Source organism: Anopheles stephensi, chromosome 3 (assembly GCF_013141755.1).
Source record: "Anopheles stephensi strain Indian chromosome 3, UCI_ANSTEP_V1.0, whole genome shotgun sequence".
Taxonomy (NCBI): Eukaryota; Metazoa; Arthropoda; class Insecta; order Diptera; family Culicidae; genus Anopheles; species Anopheles stephensi.
The window spans coordinates 10210110-10234327 of NC_050203.1; the positions used below are offsets into that span (position 1 = coordinate 10210110).

Genomic DNA, 24218 nt, shown 5'->3' on the forward strand with positions numbered 1-24218 from the left:
GGACGTGAAGTAATTACTAATATCTCCAACCATGTCCAGTAAACTTATGATCTTCATGTGGCTTTTTGGACCATACCGCCCAAGCGATAATCAAGATCACTTGGAGTCCCTAAGCATTCCCGGACAGTTTTGATGTTCCGTTAATAAGGCGCTTTATGCTCTGCCCGATTCTGGAGCAGATAAACCAGCTAGTTCCGAAGGTGCGTCCTAAGCGTTACTTCCAGCTATGCACTGCATCTGAGCCCCCAAACACAGCTCGTAAACATGCGTAGCTAATGGATGACAAAATTGAATCAAAGGCATATTTTATGAGGAGATAGAAATTATGTCACACCCTTTGAGGTTTATGGAGAACACCACCGGCGCCGATCGTAACTGATCTGCCTTTCCGAAACGTATCGCGTTACATGCGTGCATGGGCTTTGTTTTGCTGGGGTGCGCTTTGAATGGATGGATCTCCAGAGTTCTAAAGCTATTCCTAGAATGGATGTTTCCTGCTAGTAATTCATTACATTCTGTTTAGATAACTCAAGATACTCTTCCGTATGAAAGTTTAGACACATCGTCACCTGACACATTCTCATGGGAAAAACAGGAAAACTTCACACCTGATTAAATCTGCCGCGAAAAAGAAAGTTCGGAGTCTCGTGTGATGCATTTCGCACGACCCTCGCTCAGAAAATTCTTGCACTTTGCTCAGCTTTTCCCAGGCCCGCTGGGCGTCCACGTGCAGTGCGGAAGCTGTCTTGCTAATATGCGAAAATTACGACGGTCCGATAGACGCCGCACGCAAAAGCTTGCTGCTTGCTTTCGATCGCCGAGCCCCGTTTGTCACCTACGCACGGCGCGAATGGCATGATTCATAGGCAATAATTTGTGCGTTTGCGCTAGTGCGCACAACAGAAAAAAAAAATCCCCGGCACGATATAAAATATTGGACGAATTTTATTAAGCGTCAGCGTCCGAAACAGCAAAACCCGGTGGGGCAGTAAATTTTCCATAAAACGAGCCCACCAACAAACGCACTGCGAACGATTAGCATATTTATGAAAGCTGAATCGTGTTCGCTTGCCAAAAAAATAAACCTCATCGCGGCCAAAAGTGTTGAGAAAAGATTTACAGCGTTGATTTGAGCGAGATGTGCCCATCGATCTTTCCGCCACTTGCAGCGGGCTAGCGATGTTCGTTGCAGAATGTCCTAAAGATGATGATAAAGGATTGAAACAGCAACAACGCAAAACACATGTTACGAACAAATGCTACCAGCATGGCGTGGACCGAGCCAGACGCAGCCACACGTTTCGCAAGTTGACACTTGATATGAATGATTTTCCGGAACATTATACTTTATTGCACTAATATTGTTGGCTGTTGTTAGGCAGCGTACGGGTGGGATCTAAATTGGGTTCTATTTGTTTGAAATTAATACTAGCTAGTTCTGTTTGTTCTTTCGCAACAATTTTCATGTTATTTATACTGCTTTTTCCGGGACTTGTGTTACTTATGAAGTCTATATTAGCTAAATTTAATTGCTTTTTCAACGTTTTTGTAGAAATTTTGGTGTCTTTTTCAGCTTATTCTGGTTTTTTAAGCTTAGAAGATCTAGGCTTGTAATTTCTTACTTCCTTGGCGAGCAAGAACGATTTCTAGGTGATTAACCAAAAATAACGTAGATTTTAAAAAATTGCGTAATTTTCATTTTCTACATTTTCTTCAACTTATTAAATTAAATTTAAATTATTAAATATTCTGAGTAAAAACGTGATTCCATAAACTACACAACATTTTAAACTGTTCACAACGGCTTTCATCTCGTGCACAGGGACCTTCAGCATTAGTACCATAAAAGTTCCAACAGATGACGTTACCCTTCAGCTCGAATTTCAACCTGCATCGTGAACTGCTGAACTGCTCGAACGTCACGCGCTGACAGCTGTCACGCGTTCTTCGCTCTCTTCTTCTGGAATGTTGTTTTCAATGTGCAATCGAATTCGGTCGCTGCAGAAATTGTGCATTTTTCGCAGTTTTCCATCGTTTCCCGTGCATGAAATCATAAGTTCCCGGTGCAATTCAATGTCCTGCATCACGTTCCGCCAAGTGTATTCGTGTTTCGGTCGTACCATGAACGCTAGCGCGTGTGAACCGTGAATTGCTTTGTGGTAGTGGTGTTGTTGTTGTTGTGATTAGTGGCAACTGGTTTGTTTTGTTTTTTCCGCGGATTACGAAGGAAAATTCGCTCGTCATTGGGAGACGACCCCGCGAAAAAAAACGGTGGAAAACACTGTGAAAGGGTTGTGAAAGAGGAAAACAGGAAAGCAAAAACAAACGATAAGCAAAATTAGCCCACGATGGCATCGCAGGGCAGCATGCAAGATCGCAATAGTCTCGAGAAATACATTCGCCAGCTGGCGATGAAGGCCGCACAGATCATTGTGCAATCACGGTTGGGCGAGAAAATTGCCACGGAAAGCAATCCCAACTCCACGTCATCCGATTGGGTAAGTAGCGGGCTGGGTGGGTGATTGTGGGCTTGTTTTTGGGGTGTTTCTTTGTCTTCTTCAGCGAGGAGCGTGACGGTAAGGTATGATGGAAGTAGGGCACACGCGTGATAAGAGAGAAAGAGGGGGAGCGAGAGCAAGAAGCTTACTGCATCAAACGGTTCAAGTGCAGTTCGAGCACGATCGTACGGCGTGGGAAGAATCGCAATGATTTATGCTCCACGGCGATATGACGATAATCCATATTCTTTTAGCTTTTAGGTACGAATAAATGAAGCTACTTGAGGAAATGATTCAATAAGAAAGGAGCGTTAGATCTTATGCATACGAAACCATGTTCCCTTGTCCAACAGACGATTGCATCACGGCGGTATGGCATTGGCCAGCAATCGAGACATCATAAATCAAGCACTCGAGATGCACTGGCAAGGAAGAACAATTCCAATGCATCACGTCACGCTGATTCCGATCAAAGACATGAGCCATCACGAATGACGCTATTCATGCCTTTCCGATACGATCGACGCTACGATACACGAGCAGATGAGCACACTTGTAGGGTGAAGCCTCTATTCGTTAGTCGAACATGAGCGCACACTCACGATGTACTGTCGTCCTTGTGACACCGATTTGCATCAGGAAGAAGCAACTTTCTTCGCGAAACTAGGTTAATTGATGAACTTTTGCTCCTCGGCACTTTCCAACCGCCATGTCTGACCGGTTTTTCCATCCGACGAGCTGGACGAGTGCCAAGCTAAATGATAATTAACGGAAAACATATTCATAACATCGGTGGTGGGCACCGTTTAATCATCGGCGGTGTTGTTGATTGGTTCCGTTGAGCTTTAAATGGGGAAGACAACCCTTTACCGTTGCAGTTTCAAGTGAGCGGAATAGAGCTATCGATACATTTGTCGTCCATGTATCAGCTAGCTGTGAGCTTAAAGAAACCGGATAGCATACATTATAAACCAGCTAGATACATCCCCGCCCCCTGCTCAAGGGTTAAAACGTGCATTAAATGTACGAGCCTAATGCAGTGCAGTAAAGCGCTTAGAGAAGCAGTAAACAGATATCAACTGTTGCTTCTTACGTCACATTAGCTTAAGCGAGTGTTATCAGCTCTCTTCAGAGAATGTACGATGGCGCAGTTTTGTACCACCGAGGATGGCAACTATTCGTTTGAATCGTCAAGAGTCAGAAAAGCCAGTTTAAACTGCATTAAAATGTATTTACAGCTGGATCTAGTCCTTTGTACTATGATGAATCGTATACACCCTCATCCATCCGTCAAGGTTGTTGATTAGAAACCATTAGAATAATCGAAACCCGCGCTGCAGTTAATTGTTGTTTTGCTTTTCACTTTCTGGAATACCTGGCGCGCAAAACGTTCATCAGCACGACATGCTCGAATCGCGAAACAAAACCTGTCAATCGCCCTACTACTACTACTCACGACCGGCCCTGCCGTGTTCACCCGATCCGAGACAGAACCGGATCGAACCACTTCCTGTTGTGAGCAGAAGAGTGATCGATCCCGTGTTAGGGGCACCTTTTAGCGGGAACACAAATTGCGCAACAACCGATCGGGGGGAATTGCACTTGTTGTCTTGGCTGCCATTAGGACGAAACGCGAGCCAGAAGATGTGAGATGGAAGAAGAAACGTTACATAGTTTCTATTTTACGACGTGAATCGCTTCTCCCTGCAACACCGGAACACCTTCCTCCTCCAAGTAAACGACAATAAACGTTTCCAGCTTCTAATGCTCGCTCGCCCTAGCCTCATCAAACCGTGCACCACAGCAAAATCCACCATCATAAAAACGCTTGCCGGACCGGTGTGTTCCTGTTCAAACTAGAACCAGTATGGCGTCACGTTTTACCGCACCGTCCTGGAAACATCCCAACGAGCACCAACCGGCCCCTTGGTCGTTCGTTTGTAGATGGGTTTTTGTTTGTATTTGGCGAATGGTATCGCGAAAGATGCAACTTGCAACACCCAGAGTGCAACACTATCAAGTGTTATCAGGAAGGCGGATTATTTGTACACTAACAGGTAGTTTCTCCTCACCCTCTCAGTTGCGAAGAGTATGCACTTGACTTGACCAAGATGAGCGTGCTGGGAAAAGGTGAAAGAAGCCAGGGTTAACGTTAATCTTGGGAATAAATAAGCCTGCAGTAGGGCTTCGCATTCATCCCTTAACGCGAGCTGATCACATTCAACAGTCCTTTTTTTTAATGAAAATATAAAAACAAAATAGAAAACAGTGCTTCATGTGTCGGTTTTCCACGTACACGACTCATCCCTGTTGTTGTTGTGCTTCGCGCGCACGGCATTACAAAGGAAGCATTTTAACAAGAACGCGCGGTCGTTGTCTTCTGCCCTGCGAAAGTGCACTGTCTCCCCAAGGGTGTGGCAGAAGACTAGCAGCCGTGTCCCGTACGGGAAGGTATTGCGCAGCAAATTTGGGTTCACGCGCTTGTTGCCGATTTCGCAGACACGTACAGCACTGGATCGGTGTTATCGTCTTTCCCCAAAAGAGAAGTACCACCGACCAGGAGTCACCGGGCCAGAAAATGTCTCAAGTCATCCCAATTATATCGAATGGAAGCAGGCAGGTGGAAGCAATAATCGACCCACGAGTGGTAGATGAAGAGTACAACACAATTCTTAAGACATCAGGACAAACCCTTTGGAAGGTGCCACAATCTCCTTCGAGTCACGCCCCTCAAGCGGTAAAGTAAGCATCAGTAGCAGCAATTGAAGCAAACTAAACGCCGGCCCCAGCGTACACTAGCGTTAATTTATTTCTTATTTACCAATCGTTAGTACCGAGGGCGAGGGTGCGCACGCAAATTCGCTGATAAATCATTCTGTTTACACGGCACCGACCGATCTCTGTCTCGTGTCTCAGGTCAGGATGCAGGCAACGTGCTTGGGTTTTGTTTTGCTACAAGATGATAGTGTTGATAATGTCATCACGATGTGTAGGAATAGGAAGCACTTTTTTTCAATTTTATCACTCAAAACGATCGTCTAGAAACTGGGCAACAGTTTGGAGTAGTGCTCCTAGTCCCTCGAGACTTCGGAGCGATATCGTCTGATTGTGGGCGAGGTCAGACATTACCCCTATTAGTGTCGAGCTTAATATCGTTCCGATGTAAACAACAGTAGGGACTGCTGTTGTATTATGCCTGACCTTCCGCACAACGGCCAGTTGAGGACCGACCATGGCCACGTTGCAATTTTCCTCCCTCCAAGGGAATTCCCCAGTGAACCGAGTAGAACGGTTTTTATCGCGCTCTGCTGTGGATATTCTGAGTGGGACACAAACATTGACTTCAGAAGTATGGTACGCACAGAATAAAATTAGTTCATGAGCGTGTTCTCCAATAAATATTCAATTCTTTTTTAATCATTATTGCGAGCAGGATATTGGAATGCGATCTCCGCTTAACTTATTGCCCCTAGTTCCAAGTTCGCTTATTTATTCGCTTAATTAATTTTATATTATTGCCTTTCGACACCTTTTGAATTTATTATCCATTACTATTGCTTGCCATTAGCTTTCAAACACGGCAAGACGCAACTAGGAATAGAAATTCTTCCATAAAAAGGTACACGACTCTAACAGCTTTCTAAATGTATGTTAAGGCTCAACGAAACAAAAAAAAATGCTGAAGGAACACATAAATAAATTGCGTACAAAAATAAAAACAAACCACTCACATGCATCTCTATAAAACCGGACCTCGGACGATCGTCCGTACATTCCATGCCAATTCATTCAACAATCAAAGCACGGTAGTTAGGAGGGAAAACTCCACTCCCTTTTTAAAGTCATGTTTGTCCTCAATTCCATCTATTCCGTGCTACTCTACCAGGCGAACGGGAAAGAGAAGGAGAGAGAGCGGGACATTGAGGAATGTTTTGCGTTAGATGAAGCTCGTCGGATTGAAGTTATGCTGCAAAGATGAATGGAATACCAAAGACCCAAGATGACCAACTGCGTCCTCTTCGCCGACCCTCTCCTCACGATCTCTCTCTTCCTTCGTGTGCGAGGGTAAATTGAGTCTTTGCTGTTGATTGCTGCTGTATTGCAATTTAATCCCCCCCCTGAGTGGGAGAGAGAGAGAGCTGGCTCATCGGATGCTGCTGTTAGACCCTGAAACCTCCCCTCCCGCTTATGTTGGGCCCTACGGCCGATGTAGTAGAGTGCCACTCACCAAGACCCTTTTTTATGAGTGACCACCAGCAGCAGCATATTGTTGTGATAAATCTTCCACCAAGACTACCGTGAGATAGGGCACGCGTTGTGGAGGACTACCCCCCTCCGTATCTTGCGTGCGTGGTATGTGTGAGCTCCAACTGCGGGCCATCGGTATCTGCGCGGTTTGCCCGCCAAACCGCACGTACGCCACACGTACGGCTATCCGAATTGGCCTTCCTCGTCTTGCTGTAAGAGTGACAGCAGCGCCTCAGTAGCAGCTACGAGCACAAGTTTCGTAAACAATCTTATCACGTACAGTGGACCGCGAAGACCCAAGCAACCGGTTTTTACCAGTCAACAGCTCTTTGGGGGAATCCCTCGAGCAGTTGTGATCGCGAAACCGCGGCGCTTTTTATAGAATAATATCGAAGTTGTTTATCTGCTTTTAGGAGTACTTTACGTTTAACGGTTGATGAAGTCACCGGTGAGAGAATCCATCAGAAATTCCATCATTCTAGCTCTGCATGCCCAACGAAAGACTCATCAATAGAACCACCCTTGCCGGACCTGAACGATTAACCGATTAACGGGTTTCTCTGCACCCAAACTTCGCCCAAGGTCGTCGGGCTGGTCGGCAGGAGCAAGGTCACCGGGGACGTCAAGAACGGGAGAATCCTTACGCCAAAAACCCGGCAGTGTCCGCACACATAATACGCACTTTTCTGGTCCGCCCATCCGTGTCATTGACCGACACGTGGCACGTCTGCACCGAGACGACCAAACCAAATTCTACGCTAGAGAGAGAGCAGCGCGAGAGAGAGTAGAACTTCAAGATAAATTATCCAAATCCATGCTGTTGTTGCTAGGAAGATCCTCCGATTTTTTTTTCGGCTGGAACTGGAAAAGGCTGCAGAAAAGAGAACTTCTACGCACGAGACATGCGCACTCCATTAGATCCTTTTTTGGGTGAGCCCTTTTTTCTATGACGACGACGACGTCGGGAGAGCAAGAACAAACGCACCGTCCGAGAACGTCTGGCGAATGTCTGGCGTTGCTCCCGTGAGCACATTCTAACACGTGGCCCTTCATGCGTATCTGCGAACCGACTGGTTCAGAATGCGTCCACCACCGACAGCAACAATGGTGGATCAAACGTCAAAATAACCAACAGGCGCACGGGTGCGAGTGGTCGCCGTCGTCTGTGCGTAAAGTCACGTCATCCAATCCGGCAGGTATCGACGAGAGGTTCTCCCGCATTTAGGCAGTAGGCAGTAGAACATGCCGCGGCTTGTTTTCTTCTCGCCTTTCTCGGCAAGGCCACACCGGACATCGGGGACGGTAAACAAAATTTTATTATTCCTTCCCCGTTATACCGTGTATCATGGATTAATCATTACATTTATGTAATAACGGGGGGGGAAGGCCGCTTTTTTTGGGTGGGATGGAGCAGAACCGACACGTGGCTACAGAGCAACTCAAAGCTCGCCCAGTAAACAACGGCTGTTTTCGTTCCGGGTAACCTTGAGTGAGGACGGTCGTTTTCTACGCATCCTCCATTCCCGGTGTTTGGTGTCGGGAATGATGGTTCCCGAAAAGCGAACCCAAGGACATGCACACGTTCGCGGCGCGTGAGAAGATACAGGAAGGCGAAAAGATAATGCGCAAAACAGTGGATATTGGAATCGATGATGATCGATTGCGGTCTCAGTGCGGTTGGATAGGTAGGGGAGATAGCTTTAGAGTCGTGACCATCTCTGTAGTAGTTGGAAATTAAGTTAATTTAAACGAAAAAGTTTACTCAAGCGCGGAGCATATCCTTCACCATTTTCAAGTATTGCTGGCAAGACATCCTACACAATTCTTCCTACGCTGTCCGGAGCCCTTCATTTCTTTCTCAACCTACGAGTGGGCGAAGCTGAAGCCGGCCGTTGATTAAAGTGGGAAGAAACGAATAACTCTTGTCCGCTTTCCAGCATATCCCGAACGCGATTTCTCAAACGCCCACCATGTCCAAAGATGCACTCGGCTGTGTCACTGGACGGGCACGATGAAATAGATGGATTCCGCTGGAAGGGAACCGTTGAGGGCGGCTACACTTATGCACAAGCATGCATCGCTCTACATCCACACAATGTTGCAAATGGTTTCTTGCGGCGGAGTGTCCGATCCGCGTAGGCGGGGTAGCCAGAGACATATGGAACTGACCGACGACAGATTGGAGCGAGCTGAAGAAGTGGTTTCCAATTTTCACCGATTTCTCCTCGAGAATTTGTGCGACTGGAAATTGCAAATATTGGCCACCGCGCTTTAACGAGAAGATAAAGAAGAACGCTTCAGAAATCGTGTCGACGTGGGCAGCGGATCGATCGAGAGGAGGTAAAACCACCATTACCTACTTGCTGCGCCCACCGGTAGTAGCGATTGGCGCGGCAAGTAATAGACACCCGAAGGTTTTTCTTTTAATGGCCTTGGGTTGTTTTTCACCACCTGTGCTGCTGCCGGCACCACACGCCAGCAACTTCGCCTGCATGCTGCGCTGCAGTTCGCTGCTATCCCGTGTGCCACGATGCCGAAGAAGGCAGCAAAGCAACGCAGCATATTATGCTGTACGTGGTAGCAGTCGAGTGGGGGATTGGGTACAGAGATTGCACCAATACCAGTATCGTTTCTGCTTCGTTTTATGCTACGCGCGCCTCGCGTTGTCCACACATCCCATGATGCTGCTGCTATGCAACGCTCGCCTGCATCGCTCAACTTTTTTTTTATCGGAGTTGGCGTGTGAGTGTATTGGTGGATATCCTATGTTGACGGGAGAGTGAAAGCGAGAAAGCAAACATCCTACAAGCTCTCCTCCTTACTCTTCAGCACGCAAACGCGTCTCTACACGGCGTGGCATCGGCACGGTTTCAATGTGTGTGTGCGTGTGGTAACTTTTCCAACGCGCGTGTGTGTATTACGGGGGAAAAAAGGCAGCGTTTTCACGACGGGTTCGGCTAGACCACTTGAAAGGTGGCAGCAGCATTTTCTTCTTGCTCTCCTGCGGGTAAATGTGTGTTTCGAGACCACCGCGTCCAATCGGCGCTAATGCGAAAGAAGAGTTTTCCAAGTGTTAGGAAAAGTTATTTGTGAAGCGAATAAAATTGGTGAAAATTGTGTGTGGTGTGTGTGTGTGTTAATGCTTGTGAGATAATTATTGGTAGAGCGCGTATCGGCGAAACCCACGCCCTGTCTAAACGCGTGGAACGCGGCTGAGGCAGCGCCACGAACCAGTGGGTGAAGAAAGTGAAGACCTGGAGAGGACATAAGGCAGGCCAGACAGCGGGAAAGAAAACAGCCAGGCTGAGAGACGTCCAACGTGGGAAAATTTGGTTATATCTTAAACCGAAATCAGAAGTAGAGTGACGTGAGAAGAAAAATTAGCCTTCGAAAAGAAAGCGAAGAGTTTGGTGTGGTTTTAATCGAGTGAAAAGTGTGGTAGACATTGAAGAAATCTTTTCCTTATAATAGTTTTATTGGATACAACAAAAAAATCTCCTCATCGATCTCTTCGGTAAGCAGTTTTTATCGTGCTTTAGTTCCAATTTTGTTCCGGCCCATTCCGGCTGCACCGTCGTAGCATCTGTCAAGGATTCGCTCTCGCGCCTTTTAAGGCTCTCTCTCTCTCTCTCTTTGCTGCCTTCCATTGTACGCTCCATCTCTTTCTGTTTCCTCTCGTCCATCTCGCTCCGTCTTGACACACGTGTTTCAGGTGAGTCCTTTTGAGGCAGGACATTTGTAGAGCGTAAGGCGGCTACGTAATTCGATTCCTGGAACACAGCAGACGGGGACGATGATTCATCCGCCATTGCAAAAACCGTCCCGTAATTCACACACTCACGCACGCACTTTCTCCCCCAAATTGTTGTGTTTCATTTGCAATTTTGTTGCATCTGTGCAGGCGAACTCTGTATACGGCAGAGCAATGCCATCAATTCTAAAAAAGGAAATGTTGCCAACTCACTGTGGAGCTCTATAGCATCCACCCTATTCTGCGGGAGGACCAACGAAGAATTGCCACGTACGAACTTTTGGACCGAGGCAATGGCGCGAGCATTAGTTGCTGAAGCACTGTATAAATTTTAGCAGCTCAACATCGCATTAGATTGATAAAATCGGTCCGTCTCACACACATAAGAAGCCTTCTTCGCTGGAGCAGCGATCTTATCCAGTAGCACCCGGTTTGGCGTATAGAGCTACTTATCTACGCTCGGTTCACACCCATTAGCACAACAACGAACACAGGCCGGATGTTGTCACTTGAGCGAAATGGATGGGAGATCTTGTCGGCGACCCAAGGAAAGAGACTCTGGCGGGGGGGTCCCTCCGAAGCCGTCTGTCCACTCGGCCAATTGTTAGGCCTGGACACAAAGCAGACCAAAAACCGGAAGGAACGAACGAATGGAAGGGGTTTCTGACGGAACCGAGCGACACGGTGTCGCATTTCATTTCCCCGGCCCTTTAAGTGGAAAAATGTAAATCACCAGAGCAGTTGTTGTCACCACCACCACCACCAGCGAAAGCATTTGCAGGCTTGGGGATTGGGATTTATGTGTGGTGTAGATGGTTCGTAGACGGTTTCCAGAAATCGGATAGTTTCATCCGTAAAACGATAGTTGCGTTCTTAGCGTATGGCGCGAGATGGCATACGAGAAGTTGATGGACGAAATTGAGGTCATGCGTAGTGTTGCGTACACGGGGTGGGTGAACGTTCTGGGTGAATGGACACCACTCCTCCCTGGGAGGGGTTTTTGTGTTTCGTTACACCCTTCAACGCAAACAAACAACAGTGTGGAGTTGTTTACTGCTTGCGCTTATGCTGATGCACTTATGCTGCGTTCTGATGATGGGGCGTGAGTATGTAAAAATCGTCCGGGAGACTATGGGGGAGATCTCATCGGAAGTTTGTTGGGTTAATGGCATAATGTTTATGCCGGCTGTGGACTGGTTTTGTTTGGTATCAAAATATTAGGAATCCATTGTTTATGGTCTTAAGTTAGAGTTGCCGGAAATGTTCCTCAATATCCGTTCTTAACAAAGCGGGAGAAGCTGGAAGCTATTTCTTGATCATTACCTTACAAATTGCTGGATTTTCCCAACAACTGTAACTTGCAGAATTCAACAGATGTCCAAAGGAACCCCTCACAGCAGGGCGTCCTAAGATCCCTTACCCAAGCAAAACAAGTGAAGGATCATAAATCCTGCATTAGCCTTCAAATATATGCATTTCCTGTTGCAGCATGACGTACTTCCACCTCAATCTCAAACCTTCAGTAAATCTCAATGGGCCGTAAAGCCAATGTACGAAGCAATTCTTCTGAATGGATTTTCTTGCCAAAGAAACCGCTTACTTTCTTCCAACAGGCAAAACATCCATAAAAATCAGATTGGGGTGGTATAGCTGTCTCGCCAATTCAGATCATTATTGGAGAATTCCGTTCCGTTCCTGTTCAGTTGGTCGGTTAATTGCTAGCTCGCCATTCGGTTGTAAATGACCGCAGCCGGTGAGATACGGTCGATATGGCTTTATGACCATCGAGACCCAAACACAGATCGGGTTGGAAAAATCCAATTTTATGAGAGAAAAGAAAACCCTGGCAGCGAAACGAATCAATCAATCCATAAGCCATTATTTTATGTGTGTGAGGTCACTGATTCTTGTGGCCATATGATCCACAAGAGGGATTTTTGGATTTGCAAAATTAGGGCCTCTTGTTAGCGAAAAAATGCTGGTAGTACCGGCTCTCGTGCATCGATGCCGCCATAATGCGGGTCGTTGAATGCCATGGGCGGTCGAGGCCGGGTCAAGGCCAGCTGTACATAACCAAAAAACCAAAACGGAACCGAGTGGACGTTTTATATACTGAAAGGTGCTTGACACGGCATGCTTTCAGTGTTTCGAGTGATGAACTAATGTTTCCCACGAGAGACCTCAACGACCAGAAAGGTCTCTACTTTTCTTGTTCCAAAGTTTCCCTTTGGGACCCAGGAACAGCAAGCGAAAGGCCCTTGCCATAGTAGAATGATTCAGAGTTATTTCTGTGATAATTTTATTTACTTTTAACTACAAATCTCAAAACAAGTGTAATAAAAATTAAATAACACACAAATGTGCGCCACAATGTCCGGTCACCTTTAACATTCCCAACATTTTTGTTGCTCAATAAACATAAACATTGATTGCAGATTGCATGTAACGGACGCTCCGTTTTTAAAACGCACCAAACAAAACGGCGGAATTTTCCGATCAGTTTGTCGTCCTGAGGCGCTGAATCAGTTTTGATTGATTTGTTTACCCCTCAGCCAAGTGCAGTGTGTATACAAACATTGGGGCGGTGAGGTGCTTTGCGATCGATCCTCCCTATCGCACCGATCCGATCGAGTCGTACTTTTCCGCTTGCCCCGGTGCGGTAGATTGCCGATATTGCCTCCACCAGAGTCAAAGGTTGCGAACGTTCGATCATATTTAATTTTTATTGGAAACGCGGGCACATCTCGGCTATTGCCAGGTATTGCCCTCACACACACACACACACCACAGGCAGGAAGTTGGGATGCACTTTTTGTATTACAAGGCGTGTTTACACACTTGAGGCACGCTGTCCTCCAGAAGGTCGCCAGGGTAATGTCTGATAGTGCGTTGCCGGGTATTGTTGGTTCTTGGTGGGTTATTCCTTAAATCCCGAAGAGGTCGTAATGTCATCTTGGAGAAGTATGTGTGCGTACGTTGGGCGATACCGGAGAAGTGCGCCGATGTTTGTTTTCTGCTTGAGATAATCGGAAGAGAGAGGTGTTTGACTGTTTACCTAAGAGCACCTTTGCGCCGTCCATAAATATGAGTATGGCCCTTGTAATGCACACCGAACAAATAGAGTGTTAAATAAACGTAGAAAATCGTTATCGCCAATACTTTCAGAAATTCTTGAACTACGATTCTTATCCTATTTGTGGAAGAAAATGACTCAACAACAGACTCAACTTCAATGAAGCCTGTCCGACAACCGTTTAATCACGTTCCCGTTCGCCATAACCGTAAGCTATTGATTAACCTCGATTTCCGTGTTCCTGTTGTGTGGGACTTACATGCGCCATTTTTATCCAGCCCAAGGTCACCAATAAATGAGACGAAGGCATGTCCTTAGTGTATGTGCCACGCAATCGATAAAGATTGATTTTTTGGTCCTTTCTCCATTACGTTGTAACGTCGTTGTGTCTTCCTTTGGAGGAAGCAATTTTAGAGACTTAATTTAATGTTGTAAAATGAGGTTAAAAATATTCTGATTATTGATTTCCTTCCTCCTCTCGTTACAGTTCAACATCTCCATCACAGACCAACAGTCCATCCTTGATGTGCTGGTCGAAACGAAGAAAGTCCTGCAAGATGGTGGCCAACACGAATCGATCGCCACGCGCTTGCCACTGTGCGTAGAAATTTCGCTTCAAACGGCCGAAGGTGGTAGCATGATATTGGAGTTTTGGACGCTCAGCATCAGAACGGACCAAACGAACGCACCGCAGCGGGCCAACCAGGTGATCTACAACCGCATGAGCCTGCTGCTCAAGTCGCTACTATCGGTCACACGAGTAACGCCCGCCTATCGAGTGTCGCGCATGAAGCGCACCGATTCGTACGACATCTACTACCGGATCTATAAAGGCGAGCCCCAGACGAATCTGTTGGGTAAGTTGTGGACAGGACTTCTGGGACACTTTGAGACACTTCGAACACACACAAACACATGGTGGTTGTTGTTGAAGAAGCGTTCAGCGTAAAGAGCATGTGTTTGCGAGGGTTCCGGTTCCGGGAAGAGGAAGAAACAACGCAGCGAGAAACTGCAATCAAATCGTCATCTTGAGTGATGATAATCGTAGGTCACTACCAAGAAGGTCTAAATGCGAGCGAGTGACCTTTTTGGACAGCAAACCCCGCTAGTTTTATGCCTCCATTCCAGTCTGCCCGCAGTGTAAATCAACACATCTGAAAGTCCATTTCGGAATTCGCGAACGTGAATGCAACTGTGGTGCCACGCACGCACACATCGCATCGCATCAAGCTGAGCGCTGTGCTGGAAGTAGAACAGGTTTTTTGAAATACGAGCGTGTTGTGTACCCAAGCTGCCTCCAAACATGGCCGCAGGTTGACTTTGCAGAACTTTGCCAACCTGGCGCCAGCCAGCCCACTACGAAGGTGTGGGGTGCTGATATGCTAAGGGTAGCACCGGCAAAAATTAATTACCTTGAGTGGTGATTGTGGGGCTCTTTTGCAATGGTGGCGCCGGCAAAGCTACTACTACCGCTACCCTTCACTAGGGCCTAAAAGCGGCAAAGAAAAGGAAAGAGACATGGCTGTCCTCTGTTCTTGTTTTTCGCCTCTAATAACCTTTGACAGTTTGATTTTATCTGCTGGATTAGGCAACGGTCACTGACCAGCGAGGTCTTCGCTGGACATTATGAAAGGAGGACATACTTATTCTAACAAAATGTTTTCTTTAAGGATATTGAAACATTCTTCATCAATTTGGAACGTGGACCACGTGATCTTCGCTTCGTGACTCTGATGCGAATCGTGTGTCATCCTCACTCTCCAAACCAGTTTTCTCATCTTCACATCCATCGATTGGAGACCTTCAGGGGATCAAATCGTGATCTAAAGCCCAAGCTGTGACTCTATCGCTGGAGAAGCATAAAGCTCCTCGATTCCTCGATTGTACACTAGATAGCAACAGCTCGTAGGTAGTGTTGGTGCAATATCCAGGCACTACCGTTCGCCAACAGACGACCTTCGGACAAAGTCGCAGCATCACGTACACTGCTACTCGGACAGTGTCTCTCCACCGCATTCGGCAAGCAATTATACCAATCGAACGCGTGCTGTTCCGCTGATGGAAAAGAGAAGCTTACAGACACCCTGGTCAGGTCGTGGTCCGCACTGGAACTAGTGATCATTCATTGTTTTCACTGAGCTTCTCCCGAGCAGAGGAACAGACAGCAGGTGCAGGGTTTTTGTTTTGCATTTCAGATTGCGTCTGGCGTTCTCTTTTAGAAGACTGTGCTCAACTGTGCGTGACGACGCCGAGCTTGTGAGCTAGCGGATGCGTGCCGTGCATTTCTCATCATACGCATCCACCTGGCGTGTTGCAAAGGGTGGCGGCTTAGTAAAGGGAGAGAGAGAGAGAGACAGATTTATACAAAGCAACCCGCCGTGCATGCAATCGATGAATCTGTTCAAGGATGATGCCGCCCATTGTTAAATATTTAAACAATGTTTCAATACGCCGGTGATGCAACGCGCTATGGATTTGGTTGTGTTGGGACTGACGGATTGTTTAGAAATGAAGGAAAATATTTGAACGATGCACTTAACAGACATCTGAAGGTGCGATCTTGCTTCAGAGGAGAAATCTCGCAAAATAATCTACAGTAGAGCTGCTAATCGTTTGTGGTATTGAACCACTCTCACTAGCACAGAGATGTTAATGGGTCTTCCCTACGCTAATTCAAATTCCACCATGTGCGACAATCAAGCTGTCAATGTTGATAATAATTGCCACCTCTAACAATCCTTATCATTTTAAACCCCGACGCTCTAAACTCTGTTCCCCTCTGATGCAGATGACCTTGCGCTGGTACTAAATCAGCTTTTAAAATTCCCAATGCAGAGCGCTATGACATACTGCACGAAATGCAAAACAAAAAAAACACTGACTGTGCACGGGACCGTGCGAAATTTGCGCGCAGCATGTGCCGAATCACGCGCACATTTCACGGGGCATGCGCCCTGTTACGGGTTGGCGCCAGAGAGAAAAGCCTGGGAACGTGGAAGTATCGCCGATAATTGGCTTTAATTAGGTTTGATTTATGATGCATCGTGAGTGCGGGTCTGTCTCTCACCGTGTTTCCCTTGTCGAGTCCGAAGGTCATCCTAATCATCCCTCTTGTTCTAGAACAGCTGGCAGCGCGATGATGATCAACGGACAGATCGAGATAGAACTGAGCTGGGAGCGGATGAATCAGCTCTCTCAGGAGGAAGTAGAATGCTGGCTGAGAAAGCTTTTGTTGCGATCGAATGCGATGCACCGTGCAGTTTATAAACGGAAATGCATTGCTAGAGGGCAGTACGGGACTGATCTCTCTCTTTTTTTTTGCACGTCTCGCACATATATCTACAACAATGCACATTTCACGCGTTGGATAGCAACAGCGCTCGAGGGCGAGTTCCGCGAGCGCTAGTCGTAAAAATGTCAAGGAAGTAAAAACGGACATCGGTTGCCACGGCTGTTGCTAGGACCGATATGGTGGACCGGTAAACGACATTCAACTCAGAATCTCTCTCCCCCCCCGGAGTCTATCGCTGCGTCGTGCTTCCTTATCGCGGTAAATGGTTTTGGCTTTGGGTTACTTTCATTGTAAATGGGCAGCTATCAGGAGTCAAGGTGCGCTACCGAACCAACGAAGAACCAGGTCGCGAGAAGCTTCAGCCCCGCTCGTGTAGCGCATACCGGCAGTATGCTAAGTAGGTTGGAGAGATATAATGTCTTCGAATTTAATTATGGCCAGCTTTTATCCGTTCTTACCCGACACCAATGGTGGTAGCCGTGCGCTTGGTGATATGTTCGAGCGTCGGTGGTGACAAGATATACACGCCTTTGGTAAAGGTCAATTAAGCTAAGCGGTGGGGCTCGAAATAAAATGCACGTGATTCTGACACCCAACACCTACTGGCGAACGTGCTGTGGAGGACCCTCCAACTGTTTCACACCGACTCCGTTCGAAAAAACGTGCCTAAAAGTGTTTTTGGACATGATTTTAGCACTTACTGCGCTCAGGTGTACCAGAACCAGACACCGTATCGAAAACTCATTGACGATGACCTAAGGAGTTTTTCGGTGGAGTTTTGTTGGAAGTTTGGTCGAATAGTATGTCCTCTTCCTCGCTCGCTGCTGACATGCACGCGAATGCATAGAATGGAATGTAAGGAATGTGCGCGACTCGATTGCGAGTCGATCCAACGACGCGTAGAGCCGGCTTTTCGGCTGCCTCAGTATATCTGAAGCGTTGGAATTTAGGAGGAGGGAGTCTTGGAGCCCCTTCGACGACCTTGTTCAAAACCCCGATTTTCGGCAAGGGTAGTTATAAATTCGAGCCCTTCTAGTGGGCGTCGGACAAACTGTTTGGAAAGTGCTGACACGAGGGCTATTGTGTTGGACCCAAGCGAAGTCTTCATGGTGCCTTAGTATCCTAAAGGCGCTACTGCTGGTCTTTGAAGAAGTAGGTCATTCTGATGTGTTTTAGTGTCTAGTTTAACGACTTCAATTGACTTGAATATTTTTGATTTTTGATTTTTGAATTATTTTTTTGACATAAAGACAGTATCTTCAGGCATACTCTGGTACACTCGACGGTTAAATCTGGGGGCCTTTTGCCCCCTCAAATCGTTTCCTGATGTATATTAATAACGAAAAACAGGTAACCAGTGCCTCACTACCTTATCAACTATCTCATTTCCATGCACTTTTACCCGGCTTCCTTAGCCCTTACCTAGCTCACGTTACCGGAGCGTGCACGCGGTCGAAGTAAATGACCGACTCAGCCCTTCGACCTCATTGTGGATAAAGACCGGGCGCGCGCGTCGTCGTCCACTCGTCGTGAACCGATTTCGATATATCAAAACACTCGGGACCGAGAACTTCGCATTATGCAATTTATGCGAATAAATTAGACGACCGCTGGAAGAGCTGCCTTGATTTGTACCAACAGGTCGTGTGGAAGAAGACCTTTAGAAAGTTTTATTGGACAGCTTTCGTGAGGTGTGTGTGTGGTCCTGTTTCCATTCCGTTCATCCAAGTATTTAATCACAACAGGGTAGTTTAAAATGAGTTTTTGTCAACCCTAAATCGATTCTTAATTGAAGTGTGCAGTACAGTACACCTCAACACCAAAACTCTCGTCGTGATCAGCCATTTGCTTCGCGCATTTGACACTATCAACTACCTCGATGCACGCTACCACGGTTGGTTCGGTTTCGAGCTATAGACCCATCTCATGCGATCGGTTTGGCGCCACCGTGGTGGTGATAATTTAAATTTCACATTACCCACCACCAAACACGTCCCATTTGCTAGCAAAACGAATTGCTGACTTCTCAACGACGAGGGATGCGGGGAGGAGATGCGAGAAACTGTTTATTCGGCGCCATGCCATTGCATCCGATAGGAAGTGGTCCTCACCGCACCTCTGCTCGCTTGTTCCAGGAGTTCCTGAGCTTGAAAAACATCTTCCAATCAGCGGGAATTGACAGTAAAAAATACACTTTCCTGTTGTGTGCGACGAGAAGCGACGGGAAGCTTCCTGCAGGAAAACGTTAAGGCACGTGCCCAGCAGCTTCTCGGGCTGTTTGTTGTGAAGGTGCTTCGGTGTCATGCAACAAATGGCCTAGCAGTGGTATGGGGAAGAAAGCTAAATTACCAAGCCCACGGTACGCATGGTCGTCGTGGTGGCGCCTTACAGTGACTTTTATGTGCCCTGGACGAAGCAAAACAGCCGAGTGTAAGAAAGCGATAAAAAAAGGGTGTGCAGCTAATTGCACACCTTCGCCGGGCAGGGAAGACTATCCTCTGGACGCTGGAATTTGAACGTCGCCTCGTCTGGAGCTTCGCAAGGAAGTGCAGAATTTATCATTGAGCTGTGAACCTGTCGTCCGCAATCAAGGCACTAGCGGGGCGAATGGAGGGAGAGCATTATTTGACCGATTAATTTGTCCTCTACCAGGCTGCGCGAGTCACGTATCTTCTTCCTTCGGTGGTGCAAAAAACACACACTGCTGCACACCTGAGAGCCCCCTGAGTCCCATTGGACGATGATAAAATATTAATTAGCAGGATATCTCGGAGGGTTGTTGTTTTTTTTTTTTCGCTTCGACGTCAATGCAAGAGTGGGGTGCATTTTAATCCATATGTTAATGTACCGAGCGAAAAACCGGTTCCAGATGTGAACTTTCCGTGCCTTGGCTGTAGCTCAAGATTCTCCTCCCTCCTGTGGATGGAACGCCCAGCAACGAGCAACAACAACATTAACGCGGGAATTCCGGTAATAAACGAGACGTGTCATATTTCTGTGTACTATCTGTCGCGGGGCGTTGTGTGACACCTTGGTTGTCTAATGGTGGCGTTGGTCCAGGGAATGCCTTCAGATATCTTCGTGAGTTTTACCAAGAATTTCTCTTGTTTGCCTGTGAGCGGCGATAATACATCGGCAAAATGTCTAGTATCGATTTTTGAGTTTCCAATTTTTATGATGGTCTGTAACCTCTTGCTCCGATCTCTCCCGACATGGCTAGCTAACCGGTGGAGCAGATTTTAACCCAATTAGAACGCGCTTCCAGGGCGGCTAAAAGAATCAACCAACATAGAATGTCTGTGTTGCATGTCAAGGTCAGGCACGATTAGACGGCACTTCCCCTCTTAGGTTCGCTGGCTCCAAGTTGTTGACCACATCCCCCCCCAGGAGCACTTGCACGGTTTCCTCAATATATTCGCAATCGTCAATCGCAATTTACCTTGGCGCCTCATAGGCCACCGGCCAATCCCCCCGCTGAGGTATGTAGGAAGGTTTGGTGCGGTGTGTTACCCACCGGCGGACGCCTCCAGGTTTTGCTGTTGCATAAAAATAACACGAAACTCTTGACGACCCACCGGGTTTCGTGATAGTGCACCTAGGCCTATATGTAATGCTATTTTTTCTCCGCAAAACAGCTGCGACATTCCAAAGCGAATTGGCAGAGTGAAAAAAGGTTTCATGCTCAGTGATATAATTCTGTTACCAACCGCGCACGCTGCTATTGCGTTCCAGTGGCTCCAGGTCAGCGAGTGTGTTAGCTAAGATGCCGAGAGAACGGAACTGGATGGCGTTCGGTTGCGATAGGGGTGCTTTTTGCCATGTCACAACCAAACTGGTTCAAACCGGGAGCAAACCCTCCCCGGGACACTCCACCGCGGACGGTAGTATCCGTTTTACAGTACGCGATCGCCGAGAAGTACCTACTTCCTGCACCGTACAACTGGATCCATATCGGTATCTCCCATTTTTACGCTTAGTGCCTTGTCAACTAAATTTATTTATCTTCCTGTATTAGAACTAATCGCCAATGGAATAGTGACGCCTTTAACAAAAACAAAACAATCCCGATATCATACTAAACACCGCAATGTCAACCGGTTATTCCCGCAAGCTGCTCACCTGCCAAGCGAGCGCCCTTATCTGGTGAGATCTGGTGCTGGTTATCAACCCTCATAATGGCGCGCGTTTTATTGACATTTCATTCTCACGCAGCGAATTATCAAAACAGTGTCACGTTCCCGTGCCGTACGTACGTGTATGCGAACGCTTTTGTATTTAATTCTGAAGTGTGATCTCACGTCATGATTAATCAAGTTGCTGGATTTGCAAGGGCGCTGGACGCAAGTAATTGATCTTTCCGCTGACATTTGCGAGAATGTCACACATATGACACACACTTCCGGAGCGAAGGGTGACAAATTCTTCCAATAGTCTAGCCTCTTCTTCTTTCTTGGCCAAACGACCTCTTATGTCTTGCCTGCCATTTCTGGCTTACTTGACTTATTGATACCGCATAGTTGGATAGTCGGTCCTCACTGTCGGGGAACGGCCCAGATGGGATCTGAACCTCGCCGTCGTATCTACCACTGGGCCGCCCCACCAGAGTTAGTCTAGCCTATTATTCAGAATTCAGAATTTATCAGACATTTAGAAGATCTACAAAATAAGTTGCAAGTCCACCAGATTTTAAAGCGCTCCTACCGATATTCTCCAAAAGAAGGAATTAATTCTGGAAAAGATGGCAAATTCTACCTTTTGGCTTTCATACGCCCGGTGTTGACAAACCTCCCCGTTCTTCAAATGCTGGAATCTTGTTGGACCGCATTCCTTAGGACATACCTTTGGTCTTTATGGCGATATTCCCCACCCTTGGCTTTGCTACTACCGCTGAGAATATTGGTTCAGCTTGCAACACAACCACTCACATTTGCATACGGAGCAAAAAGTACAAGCGTACCGTTAGTCAGTCGTCGTCGTCTTGGTTGGTACAATCATATTGTACTCCTATTTGTTATTCTATGCTCTCAGCTTTACGATACACCACCACGACTCGTACGAATGTGTTCGTTCGGTAACTCATCTCTCCACACACCACCCAACCTGGCACGACCCAGGATCGACCAACATGCACTCGCAATTAGAGGAACATGCTCGGTTGCAAACTGCATGTATAGAGGACCCTACTCTACACTACCTGTACCCCCCTAGAATGTGTAGACAAATATAGCTCCCCGGTACGAAAGCGTAGTGAAGAAGTTATTTTTAAAACAGTTGTAGAACCGTAGCTGAACCGCCAGCAAGCACGCGGCTGTGTTCAATGTCACCGGGGAAGCCGGTTAGGGCAAAATTACAGACAGACAGCCAGTGCTTCCTTCTCTGCCCTATCTCGGCCACCCTCCATCGCAAACTCATTTTGCCAATTAATCGGCAAGTTTTTTTTCCTTTACCGGTTGGTCTACCTAACGATCGGACAGCTGGCTGATAGCTAGATCGGGCTTAGAGGAGTGCCTGTTCGCTCTCACTTAGAACAGTGCGTTAGGTCCAGTTAGGCATCAGTTGTTATTGCGTTTGTTTGTCTCGTGTGGTGGCTCGTTACTCTAGCGAGACCATAATGTTTTGATGCTTTACCGGCTGTGCCCACATGGCTGTTGTTGTTGTGGGCGATAGCGAACAAAGCGATCTTCTAAACGCAGGATGATCAGTAAACATATCAACATTGATACGCATAAAAACATTAGAATCACATGTGTCCTGTGCCCCGTAATGAGCTATACTTGATGTTGAAGTAAACAATCGCTTGCTTGCTCTGGTCCTGGCTCCTGTGCATCTGATAGAACTAAAATTAGATTGTTTTGTTCGGTCGGTTTGTTTGTTTCAGCTTGGAATCATCGAGAGTTGTGGATCACGTTTCGATAGAGAATGAATCCTTACAATCTTTCAAATAAATCCCTTGTAGGGTTATAGGATATTCCACCTCCTCTTTCTTTGTGTCTACGGTACGTTACTAAAGAAAGAATTAAAACAATTCCAAGAAAGGAAGCTCAAAGGTCACTCTATCGGGTTCGGGATTCACTTGCGAGAAGTTCATCAAAATATAATCCAATGAATATCCGAGAATTTCTTAAGACTTTTATGCCCAACAAGGTACATGTTATGTTCTCACCTTTGGTGATGTTGTCTTAGATAACGCGAACAACAAAAGATATCTTTACGCATGCGATAAGATAAGCTAGAATTACAACAGACTGTTGTTGACATGTTTACTGAGCAGATATCTGACATCACAAACATCCATACACCGTTGAACTGTAACCCACCGAACATAAATTATCGTAACCACAGGCAGACCTAGCAAGAGAGAGAGAGAGATCCTCCAGAGTTTCCTCCAGAGGAAACCCCATCCCATTGCCGGACACTTATCGGCAAATGATAAGCGAGTCTATTTTTCGCGCTTTTCCAGGTTTAGGTACGTCCCACCTCCCGGGGGGACCTACTCAACCCAATAGATAACCCCCCGGGAAGCTGATACTCAATGCGCGCGGTGTTGTTCTGACCCTTCTGACCACCTGGTCCAATATTGGTGCAGATCACTCTAAAAAGACGAATCAAAGGCACCTCCAGTCGACGAGCGAGCGGAGATAGGAGTCTTCTTTTTTGCGTATTACTTTTGCACTGGTACGACGATCGGTACCGGGCAGGTTCCTGTCAGCAAGTACTAGTCGACCCATTCTTCGTTATCAGCGATTTGTGGAGCTAGGCATGGGGGAATCTATCTGTGGGGAAAAAGTGTATACACTCCAGTCGCTCAAAAAAATGAACATCACCTTATCATTCCGAACGAGATTGACGTCAACGATGAAAGCGCTACTAGTCCCTGTTAGAAGTTTTCGCCCTCGGCAAGTTCAGGGCATCACTTCGTTTGGTGTGCGAAAACAACAACTCGCCAACCTCTCGCTTTTCCCCCGTCCAGTAGGTGAATGGAGGGAAAAAGGACCAGCCGAACCGACATGAAAGGCAAACAAGGCCCCCCGGGTCCTTCACTCACCCCGCCTAATGAGCATCCCCAGCATTAATCAATCGATGCTCAGGGTGGCGCCAAACAGTCGATTGTGTCTGAGACAGCCAGGTGTAGATTGAGGTCGGCGGTGCAGTCGAAGCGAAACGACCTCGTCTAGTATGTGCTGCCACTCCCACCTGACCAGTGCACCAGAATAGATGGAGGCCAGAATCGTCGGCAAAGTCTGAAGGTTCCGCGAGAATGTCTTCACCCCTTGTAAGGTCCTCGCCAGCCCGGGGTTAAGGAGGACTACTCATCGCCGTAATATCTCATTCCATCCTAACCCCTTCAGCACAGCC

The 24218-nt window shown here is 47.0% G+C and overlaps 1 protein-coding gene across 1 annotated transcript in view; it reads left to right on the plus strand.

The window, feature by feature from the left end:
• Positions 1–1953: 1953 nt before the first annotated feature.
• LOC118513123 (autophagy-related protein 13 homolog) overlaps positions 1954–24218 on the plus strand; it is a 30687-nt gene continuing 8422 nt past the window's right edge. The window contains exons 1-2 of the mRNA XM_036058531.1: positions 1954–2498; positions 14058–14427. Coding sequence (XP_035914424.1) covers positions 2349–2498; positions 14058–14427 — 520 coding nt within the window. The 5' untranslated portion in view covers positions 1954–2348. The remainder of the gene's footprint in view (positions 2499–14057; positions 14428–24218) is intronic.